The 19672-nt window shown below is 41.1% G+C and overlaps 1 protein-coding gene across 2 annotated transcripts; it reads right to left on the bottom strand.

Annotated features, from left to right (window-relative positions):
- Positions 1–4264: 4264 nt before the first annotated feature.
- LOC117550788 lies at positions 4265–18779 on the bottom strand. Of its 2 annotated transcripts, none has more exons than XM_034223324.1 (3): positions 18530–18779; positions 17984–18086; positions 4265–4487 (listed from the first exon to the last, which is right to left on the bottom strand). In XM_034223324.1, the coding sequence occupies exons 1-3, from the start codon at positions 18680–18682 to the stop codon at positions 4432–4434; spliced, it is 312 nt and encodes a 103-aa protein (XP_034079215.1). In that variant the 5' UTR covers positions 18683–18779; the 3' UTR covers positions 4265–4431. The 2 variants fall into 2 exon arrangements, with proteins under 2 accessions (XP_034079215.1, XP_034079214.1); XM_034223323.1 differs by lacking the exon at positions 4265–4487 and adding an exon at positions 15779–16639.
- Between the last annotated feature and the right edge of the window lie 893 nt (positions 18780–19672).

Raw genomic sequence — 19672 nt, 5'->3', positions numbered from 1 at the left:
ATCTCGAACGACCTCGTGCCTCCTTGCCCGTGGCTGGGGGTGCCCTCTGCAGCCGGAGAGTGTGATCCTCTCTCTCTGACCCTTGGCCTTCAGAACTGTCCTAGTTATTGGGTAACACTTGATAGGGATGTTTTCCTGAGTGAAGACAACTCAAAGTAATGGATTAGCACATTATCATTTAATTACAAAAATAGGATAGGCCCCTCAGAATTATTTGGGAGCCTTCCTGACACATGCACATGCATAAATGTAAGTTTTGTGTTAGTCATTTTAACATGCAAGAATCATATACTCATCAGTCCAAAGTAGATAAATGTTATTGTAATTTAAAGGTGAGCTAGTCCCTGGATATAACCCCTTCTCAATGATTCTAAATGTTATATTAATTCACCATTTGATAAAATATTAGTTTATCAGAAATATATATTTTTCCTCTTCCAAAAAACAGGTTTGAGTAATAAATGTTCCCAATATAACATCAATTACTCAATATAATTGACTCTTCCCTCCCTTTTCTTACATATGTCACATATGAAATAATAACTTAGGAGTCTATTTAAGCATGGTGTAGTTTATAATCTATTACTCGAGAAGACTCAGTATCACCTGTGTGCAGCTTGCAAAAAAACAAACAATTGTGAGACACATATTATGCAGAAAATGTATACCTTTGTTGAAAAAACAAAGCATATCTGATTTGGGAGGAAAAGCTTCATCCCCCCTAACATCTGAGTTATTACTGATGGCATAGCATGAATGATAGTGGGTGTCTGAGGGTGTTATTACTGAGAAATGTCAAAACAAATTCAAAACCTTATATTTGAAAACAGGTTTGCATTCCTCCACTTAAGGTGACGTTATCATTGGAAACAATAAAAGCTAATTGTTTTGATGTAGAGTCTATCAATTGAATCGTTAAAGCAGAACAGAATGGTCGTATTGTAGCCTGAGTACCGTGCAGCCTTTTGTTTTACCAGGTGGAAACATTGTCCATATAATGTGAATACATGTAGAACTAAGAGGCCCCTGACATTACGCCTATTTTTAAAAATAGTAGAGGCTTTTAACAGCTTGCCAACCTACAGGCATCCTCTGCATAGCAGTATGAATAGCCTTAAAAAAACAACCCACTCTGCGGTAACGAGAGTCATGTGTCTGACCCAAATGCCCTAAGTGAAGCCGTTAGTCCCATCTGACTGACCCAAGGGTTGGTGCTGGTGTGACAGGGAGGCTTCCAGGTGTTCAAAGCAGATGTCAAGCTTTTAGTTCATGGCTCGGTGGGGGGAGCATTGTCTCTGGGAGCAGGGAATGGTGTCCATTCTCGGACCAGACCATTAATGTCATTTCCTGTAGAGCAGCCATAGCATCTCTGTGACTGCACTCAGCCGGACTGTAGCAGGGTAGAACTGGGTGACTCTTAGTGAAGCCGTCCATGGCCATAGACAAAATGGAACCACATACTAACAAAAGGGACACAAGGTCATCAATGTCTCTCTTTACCATTGGCCTAATTGCACAATAAAAACTTCAACAAATATATTGATCCTGGCTTAACCAGCGACCTTTACTCTATTGTCCATAAACTCGGTTTCAGAAAACTTGTCAGTAGTTTAACAACAATTTTAATCTTAGTAATGTCTATGAAGACCAATTGGTTGATACGAGAAATAATTTGAAGCAGTTTAATAAAGAATGTTAAACTATTTTTAAAACTGTAATTGAACTTCAACTTATATTAATTATCTGATTCCAGTGGCCAGTTGGAACAGACAATCAACAAAGTTTCCATTTTGCAACAACAGCGCAAAAGTTTTCAACAACAATTAGTAGTCTGAGTCTAGTTCTGTCTTATCTGCTTTGTTTCGGAATGTGTTCAATACATTACGTTTTTATTCATTATTACCATACAATATATAGATTTAAGAATAAATTAAACAAATAATACAACATTGACCTAAAAAACAAACAGATGTTGCAACCCTGATCTCCTCAGGCAGGTCTCTGAGGGTCTCGGGCGCAGGACGGGGCATAGGGTTTATACAAGGTCACAAAGATATCTTAACATACCAGCAATACCATTTAAGAATGGATTCTTAAAGCAATATAATCTTAGTTTCTTCTTACACCTACAGCGCACACCCTGAACAGTGGGCTTCTTGTTTACATTTTCCTCTGCATACTCAGATGCAGGACATAAAAACACTCTTTTGCTATTTATTTTCATTTTGCAGCACATTTATACGACCAGAATTTTGCTTTACATCTTCATATTATTTATTTTTCTCAAGTCATTTACTTTTGGTGAGATAACTAAAGTTTAGTTCATTTTACCCTGGCTATGGACTGATTCATTATTAGTTGTTACAAAACATACACAAGACGGCGGGACAAACCAATATAGACCCCCCATACAAACAATCAGACAAACAAAACATTAACTCGTAATAAACACCAGCGCGACAGCAAAGCTCATCCAGCTCAATTTAGTCCGAATTAGGAGGTTTCAGAGGGGGTAGGGAATTATAGAAATGGAGCACCTACTCGCGCATCCACCCTTGTACAAGTGCTAAGATCGTGCCTGAAGACTGTCCAAAAGCGATAACTAGCTTATCCTCTTGCGACAACCACTACTATATTCTAGTGGCGCTATGATCCCCCGACCAGGAGAACATAGACTTTTTTTCCGTTACCCTTTCTCTCCAAAAACAGCACAGTTAACTGTAGTCCTACACGACCAACCTATACATCCGCCATTGAGTTCACCCCAACGATGAAAACACAGTTTTGTTTCTATGCTGGCTTGCCACTGCCCACCTGTGATCAATTAGCCTATAATTTTATGTATACACCCCGGACCGCCACCAGCACCTCTAGCCATTTATAGGGAACTGTGGCGCATCGGGTGATGCACGCATCTCATGTTGCCCCGGCCTTGCCAGCAATGTAGAAGACGGTCACAAACAACGAGTGCTTTTAGACCATCTCGCTTTTAATAGAGATGGCGGTGGTGTGAGTTAAAGATATAGACAAAAAGGCTGTGACTTTCTTCCTCTCAGCTGTACGGCTGCAGTCACCCAAACATGGGGAGGTATTTACACACACACCCCCGGCTGCTGCTGGAGCCGTGCTCACAGAGGCAATGGAGGGAAATATCTCTGGCTGCTTATTTTTAACTGCTGTGTTTGGCCGCTGAAACCCCCAGAATTCGGCGATTTGTTCAATACAAATCTTTACATTGCTTTTAAACAGAAGTTCCACTTTACTGATGCCTTTCTTTAAGGTCACTTCTAAACATGAGCTGTGTATGCTTGTATGGCACTTCCGTCCCGAGCAGCACACACAGAGGAAATCAGCCAGGACTGAGTCCCCAGACACTGATCTCCTGGGTTTATTATCCCCAAATGTTCATTAACCAAAAACGAAACACAGCCGCTAGTTTCACAGGTAATTTTAGGATACCGTCAATCACAGATTCTGGTAAGGCAATGTCCAAATGTAGATTTGAAAATCACACTTACCAGTTCTGAAGATTTGTTGGCAATCATTCCCATTCATCCGTCCCAGTGGAACATGTTCGGCATCAGGTGGGAGTCCAAGCTCTACTTCGCCGTCCGCCTCACTTTCGGGTGCAGGAGCAGCCCATGCATCTTCAATTCCTTCTCCGAGGCACTCTGCTGGATCCTGCTGAACGTTGTCAGAATCCCATCCGTCCTTCACCTGCTGGATGATTTCCTTCTCATAGACCCCCCACGGGATAACTCAGGCGCTTCATTGCTTAAATTGAAAAACTGTTTCCAGGAGCTAGGCGTCCCCCTATCCCAGGAGAAAACCATAGGCCCCGACACAAGTCTGGAGTTCCTGGGCATCACACTCAACTCCATAGAGATCAAAGCGTCTCTCCCAAATAACAAACTGCAGCGCATCACCAAGTCCTATTGCGCACAACACATCATTACTAAACAGCAGCTGCTCTCCCTCCTCGGGCATCTCAATTTCGCTATGCGAGTCATCCCACAAGGATGCTCATTCATCTCCCGCCTCCTGGACGCAGCATCAGCTGTTAAAAACCTCCATGATCACGTCCCTCTAGACCAGTGTTTCTCAAACTTTTTCATACCAAGGACCATTTGACCAATAAAAAAACACTCGCGGACCACCTAACTCCACAAATATCCAAAATCACATCGTTTTTCTAGAACAGATTACAAATCGCCTGAAAATGGTACAAACAAGTGGCAACATGTGTGATGAAGGTGTTGCGCTGGGCTATATCATACGATCAAACTTAAGCTCGCTCCATTGCGGAGATATTCCCGCGAGAGTGCGTAAAACTTTAATTTATTAATTTATTTAAAATGTGAAATTGTACCAATATACTCACGGACCACTAGGGGGTGCTCACGGACCACTGCTCTAGACGAAGGATGCCGCTCAGACCTGCGCTTCTGGTCCCTTCTGCTCGACCAATGGAACGGCGTCACCTTCTTCTACAATGACATAGTACACTCCTCAGACTCAATGAGGCTTTTCACGGATGCTGCCCCATCCGCTGGTTTTGGGGGTTTCTTTCAGGGAGAGTGGTTCGCAGGTCCCTGGCCCCTCTCCTTCCCTAATCATATCACATCCTCCGCCCTGCATGAGATCTACCCAATCGCAGTAGCTTGCTACGTGTGGGGCCACCTCTGGCTCCGGAAACGCATATCAGTGCTATGCGATAACCAAGCAGTAGTCGGTATCATTAATAAAGCGCGCTCTCCATGTCCCGATATTATGCCATTCATGAGAAGCATCACGTGGTCCTCCATCATGGCCACAACTTCATAATCTCAGCCCGTCACGTTTCCGGCCACCTCAACGTAATCGCTGACTCCCTCTCTCGCTTTCACTTTCAGACGTTCCGGAACCTCTGCCCAGAAGCCAGGCCGCAACCAGTCGGGATTCCCCCTCTCCATCTCCTCTCCCTCTTCTAAGCACGAGCCCCTTAGTTAGGCACCTCGAGTCCGCCAGGTTATTCATGAGGAATGGCTTAGTCGCTTCCACTCTCAAAACCTATGATTTCATCTGGAGAACCTTCGCCTTATTTTGCTTTTCGCTAGGCATTCCCCTCAAACCTGTTCTCATCCACACCGTGTGTGCCTTCATGAGCTACTGCTTCACCGACCGGCACCTTAAACCCCAATACATTCGGGGCTTGGTAGCCGGGGTCCAGTTTAACGTTAGTTGCTATGATCCCAGTTTTCCTAGTTTATTCTCTAACCAGGCAGTCAAGCTCATTTTCAAAGGACTAACTAAAGCTTCTCCTCCTGCTCCAGACTGCAGACGACCCATTACCCTCTCCATTCTGCGCCTCATGCTTTCTAAACTTAGAGAAGGGATATTTTCTCCATATATAGACTCACTACTCGATGCACTATTTCTTTTAGCTTTTTACGCTTTCCTCAGGCCCGGCGAATTCTCCACAGCTTCCCTCTCGTCTCGTTCGACCCCCACCGAGACATTTGCTTTTCCGACTTGTCTTTCTACGCCAGTCACTATAGCCTTAAGCACAGGCGCTTGCTCCGTCATTGCGGCTTGCATCGATTCCCCGTTTTGCCCCCACAAATCTATGATCAATTACCTGCGCTTCAGATCTTCCTCTAGCCCCCTCTCACCATTATTCCTAATTTCAGAGAATATTCCCCTGTCCCAATCCCGGTTCAAATACTATTTAAAGCAAGTTATCAAAAGTGGATTATCACCCCAATTTTATTCAGGGCACTCTTTTAGAATAGGCGCAGCTACTTCTGCGGCTAATCAAGGCATATCATCCTCATCCCTGCAAAGACTCGGGCGGTGGTCCTCCGCTGCCATCACATCCTACATCCGCCCCGACATCAACTCCGTTCTGGCAATTCAAAAATCTCTCAAGCCTTAATTGGGTAAATATGCATATAACTGGTGGCGGTGTTTTAATATGACTCATCATATCACTGCTTGTTCATAAACATGCGTGACATTTCATGTCGTTACCCATGCTCACATTCATGTGCATTTCAATCCTATTCATGTCATCATCTCCTTCCCTGTTAAACCCCCGGTGCATCCCATGTCATGCATGCCGAGTCTCCTTCCCCGTTAAAAACCCCGGTGCATCCCATGTCATGCACGTCGAGTCTCCTTCCCTGTTAAAAACCCCGGTGCATCCCATGTCATGCACGTTGAGTCTCCTTCCCTGTTAAAAACCCCGGTGCATCCCATGTCATGCACGTCGAGTCTCCTTCCCCGTTAAAAACCCCAGTGCATCCCATGTCATGCACGTCGAGTCTCCTTTCCTTGTAAAACCCCTACGTGCATTTTAGGCACCTCAGCGTCTTATACATTCATGTGTCTCCCCCTGTATAACTCATCATTTCCCATATATCTCTGCATCCAGCCCACATGGTACGAAACCTGTACATTTCATTTCTTAATACTATTTCGTTTTGGGGGGTTTCATCGGATCGGTTCTACCCTCCCGAATGATACTTCCTGCACAACGGGGCCTAAATCGCCAAAATTACCACTACATTCATTTGTTCATCCGTGCAATAAATATGCATCACTCAAAACCGTCTCTCCTGATTGAAATGAAGCTTAGCGCAAATTCAACCAGGAAGACCGTCTTTCTCATTCATGTATACGTTATTACTCTCTCTCCTCTCAATAAGTGACTGGGGGCGTCACTCTTCAGTCTAACCAATCACTTCGCTCTATTACAAGAGCCTATCATAGCGCTCTGTAAAAACCTTTTTAATCTGCTCTTTCCCCCTCTGAAAGCTGTAATTTCAGGTGACTCGACACAACCCTCCTCCACCTCCTTTTCTCCTCCCGTCCCTCTGAATCCAGGTTCAAGCTAAACCACTCCTCTTCGGACCGACCCCAACTATCCATTCACCACCACCAGTGTCTAGACCCCAGGGGGGTTTCATCGGATCGGTTCTACCCTCCCGAATGATACTTCCTGCACAACGGGGCCTAAATCGCCAAAATTACCACTACATTCATTTGTTCATCCGTGCAATAAATATGCATCACTCCAGCTAAACCTGTTCGGTTTGGACTGCAACATCGAATAGGGGAGAAATAAAAGGCCAGTGTGTGTGATCAGTCTCATACCAACCAGCTGTGGGCATACTGTAGGCCACTGTGTCGTGATAGAGGGCTTCAATAATTTAAAACTGTCTCCGTCCTCACCTCCTGTTCTTCTTCTCTGTTTCTCCCTCTGTCATTGAGACTGATTGTCCGCATACCTCTGGCACTGATAGTATTGCTACATTCAGTCACCATCCGGAAACCCAGGGGCAGCTGGGGTAAGAAATGACAACTCAAAACGAGTTAGCATGCTGACATGTACCGAGTGGATGCTCTGATTAACAATGAGGGCAGCTGACTCTAACACACCAAGCAGCCATGATTAAACAGGCAAAAAAGCAAACAGACCATTGGCAAGACACCGCAGCACGCACCAGAGCCACTGGCCAACATGCTGGACCATTAGCATAACACAATATGTGCAGACAGAGAGGGCCTTTCACACTGTAGGTCCATGGAAAAAACAAATAAAGGCTATGAACAAATCAGAACTGGAATGTGTTAAAAAATATATTATCACGCTTCAATGGACACACATACAACTACATCAATTCCCAACAGCAAATTAGACTCAAATTCTGCATGAAAATTTAAATAAAATATTGATATGAATCTCTTACATTGTCTTTCCAAGTCTCCCTTTCTTTCTCTGCACTCCCATACTGTACTTGGGTGTTTGTATGTGCGGCTAAATCAGTATGTTCCCCCATAAACAAACTCAGACCTCTCAAATGTTACCTGTTGCAGTTTAAGGTATAAATACTATTTATAAGTATATGTTGTATGATCCCACAGAGGGTAACATGCCCCCTCTGGGCACTGAGCTTAACTTAGCATAAATTCCAGTAAAAAACAGTGAAGAAATGTCAGAATGAAAACAAAAAAACCATTAGGTAAGGTGATAAATTATATATATGCATAATATATATATTTTTTCTAATGTGTTCACTTACTAAATTAAATATACTAAGGCAACAATTTGCCAATCAAGGTCTTACCAAACCCCACCGGTTTAAAAAATACCGACTTCTTACTTTTTGAATCTGAGAGTCCCCAATTTGTATGTCCCAGCTCTGAGTCTAAGTGAAGCTACCATAAGGGATTCACCTAAAGAGAGCAATTTGATTTCACAAAGATGGAATTCAAATGTATCCTTTACTTTAAAACCATGTTGCCACAAGGACTAGGATAAGGGAAAAGCAGACTATTATGCATCTCACAATAACTGAAAATATTGTGACATGATGCTAGTGTAGAGGAAGCCCACAGACACCCAGGATGGGGCAGGCTATTACACTGTAGGCAGAGGCCAGCTGCCTTATATCACTTGATGGCCCAGCTCCAAACAACCAGGAACAATACAACTAAAGCCCTGGCAGAGGCCTGAGGGGAGTCACAATTCATGAAAACTGTTTTACTTTTCTCACTTGCGTTGTTTAGTTTATTTACATTTGGTCATTAGGACACAAGAAGTGAGGTTAAAAATATGTGGTCAGGTGTGCTTTTGAGAAAAATGCACCATACAAGATAGTAGTTCACTATCTTTGAATGTCAATGGTTGGGTAATTTACATTCATTTCCAGGGTGTTTCTGAATGAGTTTTGAATTAAAAATAAGGAAATAACTGGTATAATTCACAATTCTACCCATTAAGCATTTCCATTATATATTTATAATCCCAGTTCAATTGAATTGTATGGAATTGGCTTTGAATACGCAGATTGTATCACTTCAAACTCACCTTTATTGTTTAATGTCATACACTAGATTACACATAATATACCAAGTCTGAGAGGTTGAGATATAAACCCTTAATAAAGAAATTGCAGGAACATACCTGACACACACTTGCACAAACAGAGGAACTCACATGTATGGGAATGTTAAGTAACAGGAGCAACGTGCTGGCCTGCAGAGTCGTGCCACTAAATGTAACCCGCTCCTCCAAGATAATCGATAACTATCCAATTAAGGTAATGCAGAGGGATATTTGGTGACTGATGTCAGGCTGGCCAGATTAGGTCCTTCTCCTTCTCGCCACAGACATTATCACTCTATCAGGAGCTCTATTTTGATCCCACGGCCCGATACTGTGTATTCTGTTACCCGTAATAAGATGGAGAGAAGAGAAATATACCTGAGTGAGAACTTGAGAGCGTAATAAGAGTAAGCAAGGATAGTGTTTCCAAATGTTGGGCTACTGTTTCCTTTGTCTAGGCAAGGCAAGGCAAGGCAAGTTTATTTATATAGCACTTTTCAAAACAAGGCAATTCAAATTGCTTTACTCATATAAAGGACATTTCCAGGATCAAATCAGGGCAGGGAGGAAAAAACACTTGTGATCACTATTCACCAAACGGCTGAACTACACCCACTAGCCCTTTTGATACAGTCCCATTGATGGAAACTGTTTTTTTATATCTCTGGTTTTGGGTTCAAGAGCATGAGAGTTCTGGCTGCTGCTGTACAGAATTCACATTTACACTGCCTTAATGAATAATGAGTTCCCAACCCTTTTGCATGGGATTTGTCTTCATCTAAGCAGTCTGGACTTAAGCAAATAACTATATGTAATACTGTTCCAAATTTCATGAAAAGGTCAAGAGTATTTTCTCAGCTTCGCCTTCTTTAGCTGAGAAATATCTCCAGAATGAGATTATTCATTGCACTTGGCGGAGTACAAAAACGTTTCAACCCTTTTTTATCTTCTATTTGGGTGATGGCAGCTGCCTTCATTCCTGCCATAGTCAAAAGCTCCTCACATCTTTAGGACTCTTAGCAAAAAAGCTTTCAGCCAAAAGCTGAGACACAAATGGAGCGTTGAGTGTTTTTCCAGTGGTTGGCTGCTGATAGTTTCGGAGCAGTCTTCTTAAAGATATCTGGCGTCTGAGAGGGAAAGAAAGGAAAGGGATGGCTTTTTGATGGGTTGCTTATTATTTTTCCATTAATTTTAAGTGGTTTTAAAGAGGCCAGCCCCTCCAAACAATACAGTTAAGAGCTGAAGACACACATTTGAAACCATTTAAGTATAAGTTATAAAGAAAAAAATGTTTTAGTTGAGTTTGTAAAACATGGACTTAGATGCGTTCATAGTATGAAAAGAAAAAACATCTCATAAATGACAGAAAATACCAAATTGAAGGGACTACCAGGTGGACAGCACTGACTGCAGCCTGTATAAGATTCCCGTATTCCAAAAGGGATTTTGAAGTCACCAGGGAGCTTTGTTGAAAAGCTGTGAACCTGCTTTGGATATGAATTGTGTACGCCCCTATACGATATTTTCCTGAATCGATGACGCCATAGCCCCGCCTCTCCCCACCTCTGCTTACCCCCGCGTCATTGCTGATGCGTTTCGCCAACAACAACAACAGAGTTGCGTTCGTGCTCCAGACGCTACTGACCATGATACAGATTTTAGTGCAAGATCTACAGCTCCTCTACCACAACCATCAGCAACAAGTAGACATGGAGAACTACATGAACTACCTTGTTTGTTTGTTTTTGCCTTATGCCTATGCTCAGGGGGTCTTATTAGCTGCTTTTGGTGTATTTTGTGGCGGAAGTACAGCGTACGGCATATGTACTACAGCGTCTCCAGCGGTTTCGAGCGGTTTTGTTTGGACGGACACATTTCTTGAGCCGATTCTATGGGCTTAGATATGTCTCATAATTATTTGTGTGAACATACAAATAATTTGTGTGTAAATATGTGATTTGTAAATGTAAAACAACATCCATAAATGCATTTAAAAGATTTGCAAACTCACAAATAAATTTGCAAATGTAAAACGGATCTGCATAATACGCAAAATATTTTTACAAATACACACTTACAAATGATACTTTCGATCAGGCATTTGTGAATCCATTTTGTATTTGTCGACCAAAAATGCGCTTGTGGATCTCACATTTCTTGATTTGTATTTAATGTTATTATGTTTATACTTGTTTCCACATATTTCACAATTTGGGATGAATGAACTATCTATCTATCTATCTATTGGGACTACGGATGGAAATTAGCTCAAAGCTCAAATCCGGCATGTTTACGTTTTAAAGCATTATTTGTTTTGTTCATCAATATGCATTGTCCCTCTTCAAATAAACGATTAAATAAAAAATCTACCTACCTACCTACCTACCTACCTACCTACCTACCTACCTACCTACCTACCTACCTACCTACCTACCTACCTACCTACCTACCTACCTACCTACCTACCTACCTACCTACCTACCTACCTACCTACCTACAGATAGATAGATAGATACTTCATTCATCCCAAATTGTGATATGTGTGGAAACAAGTATAAACATAATAACATTAAATACAAATGAAAGCAATAGAAAGGAATATATGCATTTACATTAAAAAGGACACGATGAATATTATAACATTTAATGTAGCCTTACTATGAAGGCTAACCTAAATACGGTGCTTTTCTACAGATTACTTTACCACTGCACTGCTAAGGTAAAACTAGGCCGATTAATAAGATGTGAAGTGCTTTGTAACTTTGACCCGCTTGACTGAATACACAAAAAACAATGAAGAAAGTTAAACTAATAAACTAACACAAACTAACTGTATCACTATAACATGATGATGATGATGATGATGATGATGATGATGATGATGATGATGATGATGATGATGATGATGATGATGATGATGATGATGATGATGATGGTGATAAAGAATGCATCTAACGTTCCGCTGGTCATTAAAAAAACAGCGCATTAAACAAATCATCATGCTCTTACTTTGAAAACCATGCGGACATGTCGTCATCAGCAGGCTATCACGTGGTTTCCGAAAATAACCGATTGACACGAGTAGATTTTAGCCGAGACCGGGGGAAAGTTTGTCTCAAAACTCTGTGTGTGTAAAAAGACGATCCACGAGCAGAGATTTGAGATCCACAAGCGCATTTTTGGTCGACAAATACAAAATGGATTCACAAATGCCTGATCGAAAGTTGTAAATGTTAAAGAGATATTCACAGATCTTTTTTTTATTTGTAAAAATAGTTTGCGCATTTGCAGATCCGTTTTACATTTGCAAATTTATTTGTGTGTTTGCAAATCTTTTAAATGCATTTGTGGATGTTGTTTTACATTTACAAATCACATATTTACACACAAATTATTTGTATGTTCACACAAATAATTATGAGACATATCTAAGCCCATACAATTCCGTGTGGACGGAAGACTTTTTTTAAAATCGACTTCGGTTCGAAATCGGTTTTGTCTCCGTATGGACGGGGCCTAAAACAGCCATCATTATAAAGACAGAGGTTACTTACGATTATAAAGACCCCGCATCCAGTCTAGTTTTGTCCAGTTTAAACACAGCCAGGATTCCAGTTATAATACAATATATAAAGTATAATAATTCATAAAATAAAGCTTGGAAAATGCAGTGTTGTTTAAGTTTTGTCGGAATGTACATCTCTGGAAACTGTCATGACATCTACTGAACACAGGATCAGTGCACTCAGTCTCTTATTTCCACACCGCCTTCAGTAATACTCATGAGCATGCAGTCTTTCTCCATGTCCTTCGACAAGTCTCTAACACCACTGGCCCTTGTCAACATTTAAACATTCAACATTGAAACTGGAGTTGCATACCATTCCTATTAGCCAGGGCCGTTTCTTCCTATATGCGGACTATGCGGGGGCATAGGGCCCCCGCGGCCACTAGGGGGCCCCCAAGCTGAAAGTATTTTGTTGTTGTTGTTGTTGTATTCATCCGAAAAACAAAAAAAGTTTAATTCATACACACAAAGATGAACAAAATTAGTAGAAGCGGGAGGGCTGAAGCATAGCTTGTGGAAAGTAGCCCTCCCGTGCATCATTCTAATACAGCGGCATTATTGCGTCAAAAATGTATAGAAATGAAGGAGTACAAAAAAGTAAAGAAAACAGGAGAAAAAATTAAATAAAAGTTAGGGCAGGTAAACAATAAATGCATATATATATATATATATACGAAAACTAGATATAGGGTCATTTTCTGCACATGTCAATAGCAGTTTCAACTATCTTTTTTTGGAAATTAAAATACTATATATAAATATATACATAGGTACACATGCACTTGGCAAATGAATAATAATAATAATATATGCATAATTGCATATAAACATTGTGAACACTTATTTTCAAGTGACTTTTTTTACATTCATATGTCCACGCTGTGGTTTGGAACTGCTTTTGAATGTTATTAGGCATTTTGTTATGGAAAATGTTGTGCATAATCAGTACTGTTTTAAGCTCAACACATTTTAATAGATTGAGTGTTTTAAAATATGGGAGTTGTGTGTTCATATTTACCAACACCACAGACTATTCGTAATACTTTTTTTTGGGATGTTATTATTTTTTGTAGATTTGTTGAGTAAGTGTTTCCCCATATTTCGGAGCAGTATTAAAGGTAAGGGAGAAATAGACTGTTATAAAGAATATATTTTCTTCAAGAATGTTCTTAGTATGATACAAAATACCTATTGTTTTTGACAGTTTAGTCTGTACATAATTTATATAGTGCTTCCAATTGAGTTTTTCGTCAACAAGCAGTCCTAAAAATGTACATGCACCAACTTGTTCTATCTCTGTATTGCAAATCCGTATAATGCAGTCATTTCTACTCTCAGACTTTGTATTGAATAACATGTCATTTGTTTTGTCCACATTAAGGGATAATTTATTAACTGCAAACCAGTTACATAGTATTTTTAATTCTGCATTAACAATTTTAACAAGATCGCCAAGATTATGATGGGAGCAGAGAATTCAAAGTTCAGGTTCAGCCTCAATATATTTGGGGAGAATTCAAATGAGCCGTCTTTATTTGTAGACAGCCAAGCCCCCTCCTGTGAGTGTTCGGTGAAGCATTATATGCTTACAAATCCAATGTAGGATATAAACATGACTAAACTGCAATGGGAGGAACAATGCGGATTCCGTCCTGGTCCTGGAACGACGGATTAGCTTTTTACTCTCGCAAGGATCCTGGAGGGGGCCTGGGAGTACGCTTATCCGGTTTACATGTGTTTTGTAGACTTGGAGAAGGCGTATGACCGAGTTCCCAGGGAGTTACTGTGGGAGGTGCTGCAGGAGTATGGGGTGAGGGGGTCTCTACTCAGGGCCATCCAATCTCTGTACTCCCAAAGCGAGAGCTGTAAGTCGGACCCATTTCCGGTGAGGGTTGGCCTCCGCCAGGGCTGCGCTTTGTCACCAATCCTGTTTGTAATATACATGGATCGGATTTCGAGGCGTAGTCATGGGGGAGGGGGTCTGCAGTTCGGTGGACTAAGGATTGCACCACTGCTTTTTGCAGATGATGTGGTTCTAATGGCTTCATCGGTCTGCGACCTTCAGCACTCACTGGATCGGTTCGCAACCGAGTGTGAAGCGGCTGGGATGAAGATCAGCACCTCCAAATCTGAGGCCATGGTTCTCAGCAGGAAACCGATGGACTGTCCACTCCAAGTCGGGAATGAGTCCTTACCCCAAGTGAAAGAGTTCAAGTATCTCGGGGTCTTGTTCTCGAGTGAGGGAACAATGGAGCATGAGATGGGCCGGAGAATCGGAGCAGCGGGAGCGGTACTGCAGTCGCTTTACCGCACCGTTGTGACGAAAAGGGAGCTGAGCCAGAAGGCAAAGCTCTCTGTCTACTGGGCCATTTTCGTTCCTACCCTCACCTACAGTATGGTCATGAAGGATGGGTCATGACCGAAAGAACGAGATCGCGGATACAAGCGGCCGAGATGGGTTTTCTCCGCAGGGTGGCTGGTGTCTCCCTTAGGGATAAGGTGAGAAGTTCGGTTATCAGGGAGGGACTCGGAGTTGAGCCGCTCCTCCTTCGCGTCGAAAGGAGCCAGTTGAGGTGGTTCGGGCACCTAGTTAGGATGCCACCTGGGCGCCTCCCTAGGGAGGTGTTCCAGGCACGTCCAGCTGGGAAGAGACCAAGGGGTAGACCTAGGACCAGGTGGAGGGATTATATCTCTTCGCTGGCCTGGGAGCGCCTTGGGATCCCCCAGTCAGAGCTGGTTGATGTCGCCAGGGAAAATAAAGTTTGGGGCTCTCTGCTGGAACTGCTACCCCCGCGACCCGACCACGGATAAGCGGGAGAAGATGGATGGATGGATGGATAAACTGCAATGATAGCAAAGCTGTGGCTTGGGTTTTTGGGGTAATAAAGTCCAAATCATTGTTGGGCTGACAGCTGAGAAAATGCTGCATCTCTTGCATTTATTGACATAGAGGAGCCTTATTGTTTACCTTTTTAATATCATTTTTTGTAATTTTCAATTGCTTGGTTTTCGTGAAATTAGCCTGTTTTCCTCAGGTGTAACAGATTGATGCATCTCCACAGATCATCTTAAAGGCTTCGGAATCCCCTCCATTGTAGTTAAAAAACTGTCAAAACTAGGGCCCCCAAACAGCATCTTGCATAGGGCCCCCAAAAAGCTAGAAACGGCCCTGCTATTAGCCATTTACTTATTACTTCCTTTTTGGCTTCGGATCGCCCAAAATATATTCAGAAGTTTATCTAAAGCTAATGATAATCTGTAACAGAAGTGTGAGTTAGACACAAGAAGTGAGTATCTATAACAAATATATTTGATTTATTTATGTTGAATTGAACATATCTACAGAGCAATGGAAGGCAGGTCATTTATAGCACATTTCAACAACAAGGTAATTGAAAGTTACAAAATAAAACAATTATAACAGCATCAACACATACTGCTAAAGAAACTCAACCTAGAAAGTTTCACACAGACCAAATATGTATTAAATCACAGTAGGTTACTAAAAGTATGAAAGACAACTTTTCTTAAAATTCATTTAATATTTTGTATGAATTTTGGCTACAAACATCAAGGCTACATACTAAAGCCTGGAGGCATGCTGACTCAGCTTCAAGATGGTACCCAGTATCCTGCGGTTCATTGAACCTACATGCTGTGTTATGGTGTTTTGCTGCCCAGAAATAACGTAAGGGGTTTGAAAAGAGCGAGACTCCCCCCTCAAATTTTCAGTTGTTTTGTAGAATATCTTCAATTAGATAACACAACATAAATTAATCTGACCATAGAAAACATAAAACACAAAAGACCTATCAGACAACAACCCAAAATCAAACATCTTCTTCTCCATAGGTCTGTCTCTTTGACTTGATTTTCTAAGATCTTCACCTGCCCTTCAAGATATATAATTCTAGCAGCCATGGTCCAATCCCTCCATGACCTGATGGCAAATAGGATGCAGATACACCCCAGGCACATAACCCTAAACACCATGGTTTTTGTGTCGATACTGTGGTCGTTGAGGATTATTCCGAAACAGGCCAAAGCCAATGCCACTTTCAGCAGCCACCACAGTTTTCTCAGAAAGAAGGTGAACATTACAAAGGCAAGGGCGATCACCGCGTAGCATATGAGAAGCAGAAGAACCCACTGGACGACAAAGAAGACCCCATCTGGTGTCACTGGGTTTACAGGAAGGTCAACTGTGGAGCCATAGGAGATCATCACATCATTACAGGGAATTAAAACAATTATTTCAGATGAAGCTCAAAGATGATTGATATTTGCAATGAATCAAAAACCAACATCTACCGACATGCTATTAACCTGGAGGTTTATGGCCCTGGGACGGTTATCAAATATGTCATGTTCCTGATACAAAGGTATAAAGCACCCACTTCAAACACTATCAGCTGATTAAATGGCCGTTATTAAAAGGCTGTGGGAGCATAAGAAACAATAAGTCAAACACTGTTCATCCCGGATACCAGTGTTTGTTTACTGTGTGAAACCAAAAGTTCATGCTGACTGACTGACATTGCTTATGTGAACAAAGTTAGGCAACACATGTAATTCACCTGATTGGAAGTTATGTTAGGTACCAAATGTAGGAATACATATTTATTGCAAACCATTATCTCTTCTTACCATGTAGATTTGGCAATACAACTGTGACTCTTTCATAAAGTTTCATATTCAATTTCTGGCTCACTGGTGGGTGAAGTATGCATTTTCTGAAGCATTGAGGTGGTACAAGTGATCCCTACCATTAGAACCAGGTGCATAATATGTTTTGAATAGCTTATGTTGCGCATCTACCCAAATGCAGCTCAAACTTAAAGGGGCTCTATTATGCTAGTATTCAGGTTCATAATTGTATGTTGTGCCTCTACTGTGACATGTTTACCTGCTTTAGTGTTAAAAAGTTTTTTTCTGAGCCTATCATGTACAATGAGCACTAGCCAATAGAGGTATGAAGTAAACAAAGGACAATCAAGGCTTTTCAGGTATGGTGCGGAGTGTGTGGGAGAGAAACTCCCTCTGGAGGGAACTTTGCGATTTTAGCCTTTTCAGACCATTTACATGCACAAAAACCTTAAGAAAACACTTCTGGAAGGGAAACCCAATAAAGCAGAATAGGGCCGCCTTTACGTTAACTTGAAGTCTCTAAAGTCAATTAAGACTATTAGCAACCTGTGAGAGGTGGAAATACAATTGTATTTTCACCACAGAGATGTAATCTTAATCCCCTCAACCAAATGGAGCTGTTGGCATGTAGTAGATCACAATAGGACTGACTGTGCAGCTAAAAGGACTGCCATGCAGGGCCTTATATAATATTACATTGTTACATAACTATGACATATATATTAATGAAACATATATAATGTCCAATTTTTGTGTCTCTTGGGATTATTGTCATTTTAAACCACAATGGTACAAAAGTTGATTTGCAAAACATGTACTTTACCCGTTTTACACTGAGAAATAATCTCATTGGAATTCATTCAAATAAATTACATTATACTTTAAAGGATTTGTTTTACCTTTGATTCCAGTAGCATGCAGGAAGTCTGTTACATACTGTAAGGGCGCGTTCAGGCCATTGGCCAAACTTCCTGCAACAGCATCCAGAAACCAGTAGAAAGCCTGGGGTGTTTGGTGCATGGATACAAAAACTTGATTTAATGGAGTTGTCTGAACCAGGAAGTAGCCACTCAACATTGCTAATCTTTTCACTTACCTTTTACACTGACATAGCAGGATGTACCAAGACTATACAAATACAATACCATGTGTGTATGTAGGGACAATAAAGCACAACAGACTGACATATATTTCCACATTCTATGAAAAATATATCATTAATAATAGTGTGTAATAGTTTGACCTTACCTAGACACAATGAAACAAACATTGTTTTATACCATTAAATCTCAGTTGGAACTAAGTTAAAAACCAGATTTATTTGCTACCTATATTTTAAAAGTTTATCCAAGATACAAGTTTTTGATCCAATACATTAAATAGTTTAGAATACCTGCAAAAGCAATCATATTCTGCATAAATATTAGCCTATTTCTATCTCTTACCTGTTTCTGGGAGAGCCACAACTGCTCTCTTTTCTCCTCTTCTGCCTCCTGGTCTGTGAAAAAATATGAAATCATTGCAGCTAAACCTAAGACGAAAGCCATGATAAACAATTCTGCTATTTGTTTATCACTTGGAACCTCGTAAGTAGCCATTATGATCAAAATAACTGTTTCTAAAACATATATGACGAGATATTCCTCTGAGTACAAAAGTAATAAAGCACACAGGCTGAATTGGAAAGTTTTCCTTGTGTTGGCAACCTTACTAAAGAGAGGCGTATGCCATGTCTTTATTGCCAAAACCCAGTGACTCATTGATGTGATATTTCCCGACCGATACTCAGCTGGCCAATAATAAAACCACACATCGGATTATCACAAATATAATGTATCCACATACTCTCTATGCCGGCAGGTATATAATTGATTATGAGTTTTTGAACTTTTTATGTAAACCTGTTTTTCAGACAGTTGAAGAACTTAATAAGTAAAAGATCAAAGTTTAGTTGATGTTGTGTCACAACATGTGAGAGCAAATAATGACACAGTGATGAACTGCCCCAAGGGAAGGAGCTGAGCAGGGTAGAAATGTGATCAGAGACTGGTTTCATTCAATCAGTCACATTAATTCTAGTAAATAGATCTATAAAAATAAGGGCTGCAGTTTATATGAGTTCTCACTCTGCAGGCACCTCACACCATAGAGGGAAACAACATATCTATCAACTCCCCCCAATGAGTAATTCAAATATACTCCGCAGTCTATCTGACATGCAGGACAAGTTAAGACGCAGTAAAAGAAGTGCAGAGAGAAGAGGAAAAATAAAACCACAAAGTCTGTGCAGTAATATGTTGCGTGGGAGAGTCCCTGTCAGGTCACTCAGCTGAGAGAAACATATCATGGAAGCACGTGGTTCTAAAAGTATCCACTAGTAGGCTTATTACGGTAGAATAGGTTAGACCTAGGGGTACTCAAACTTTTTTGTTAAAGGTCCACTTGTGAATTTTATACAAGGTCAATGGTCCGGATCAATGCCAGTAAAGTCTGTAACCAATGCCTTGAACCTCGGCAAAAATGACATTAGAAGCATTAGAAAGTCAAGGTAAACTTGCGGTTAACTTGCGGTCTGCAATGTGTGTCAC

Source organism: Gymnodraco acuticeps, unplaced genomic scaffold (genome assembly GCF_902827175.1).
Source record: "Gymnodraco acuticeps unplaced genomic scaffold, fGymAcu1.1, whole genome shotgun sequence".
In the NCBI taxonomy this organism is placed as follows: Eukaryota; Metazoa; Chordata; class Actinopteri; order Perciformes; family Bathydraconidae; genus Gymnodraco; species Gymnodraco acuticeps.
Note: the sequence above shows the minus strand (reverse complement) of the source record. Positions and strands in the feature narration are given on the sequence as shown.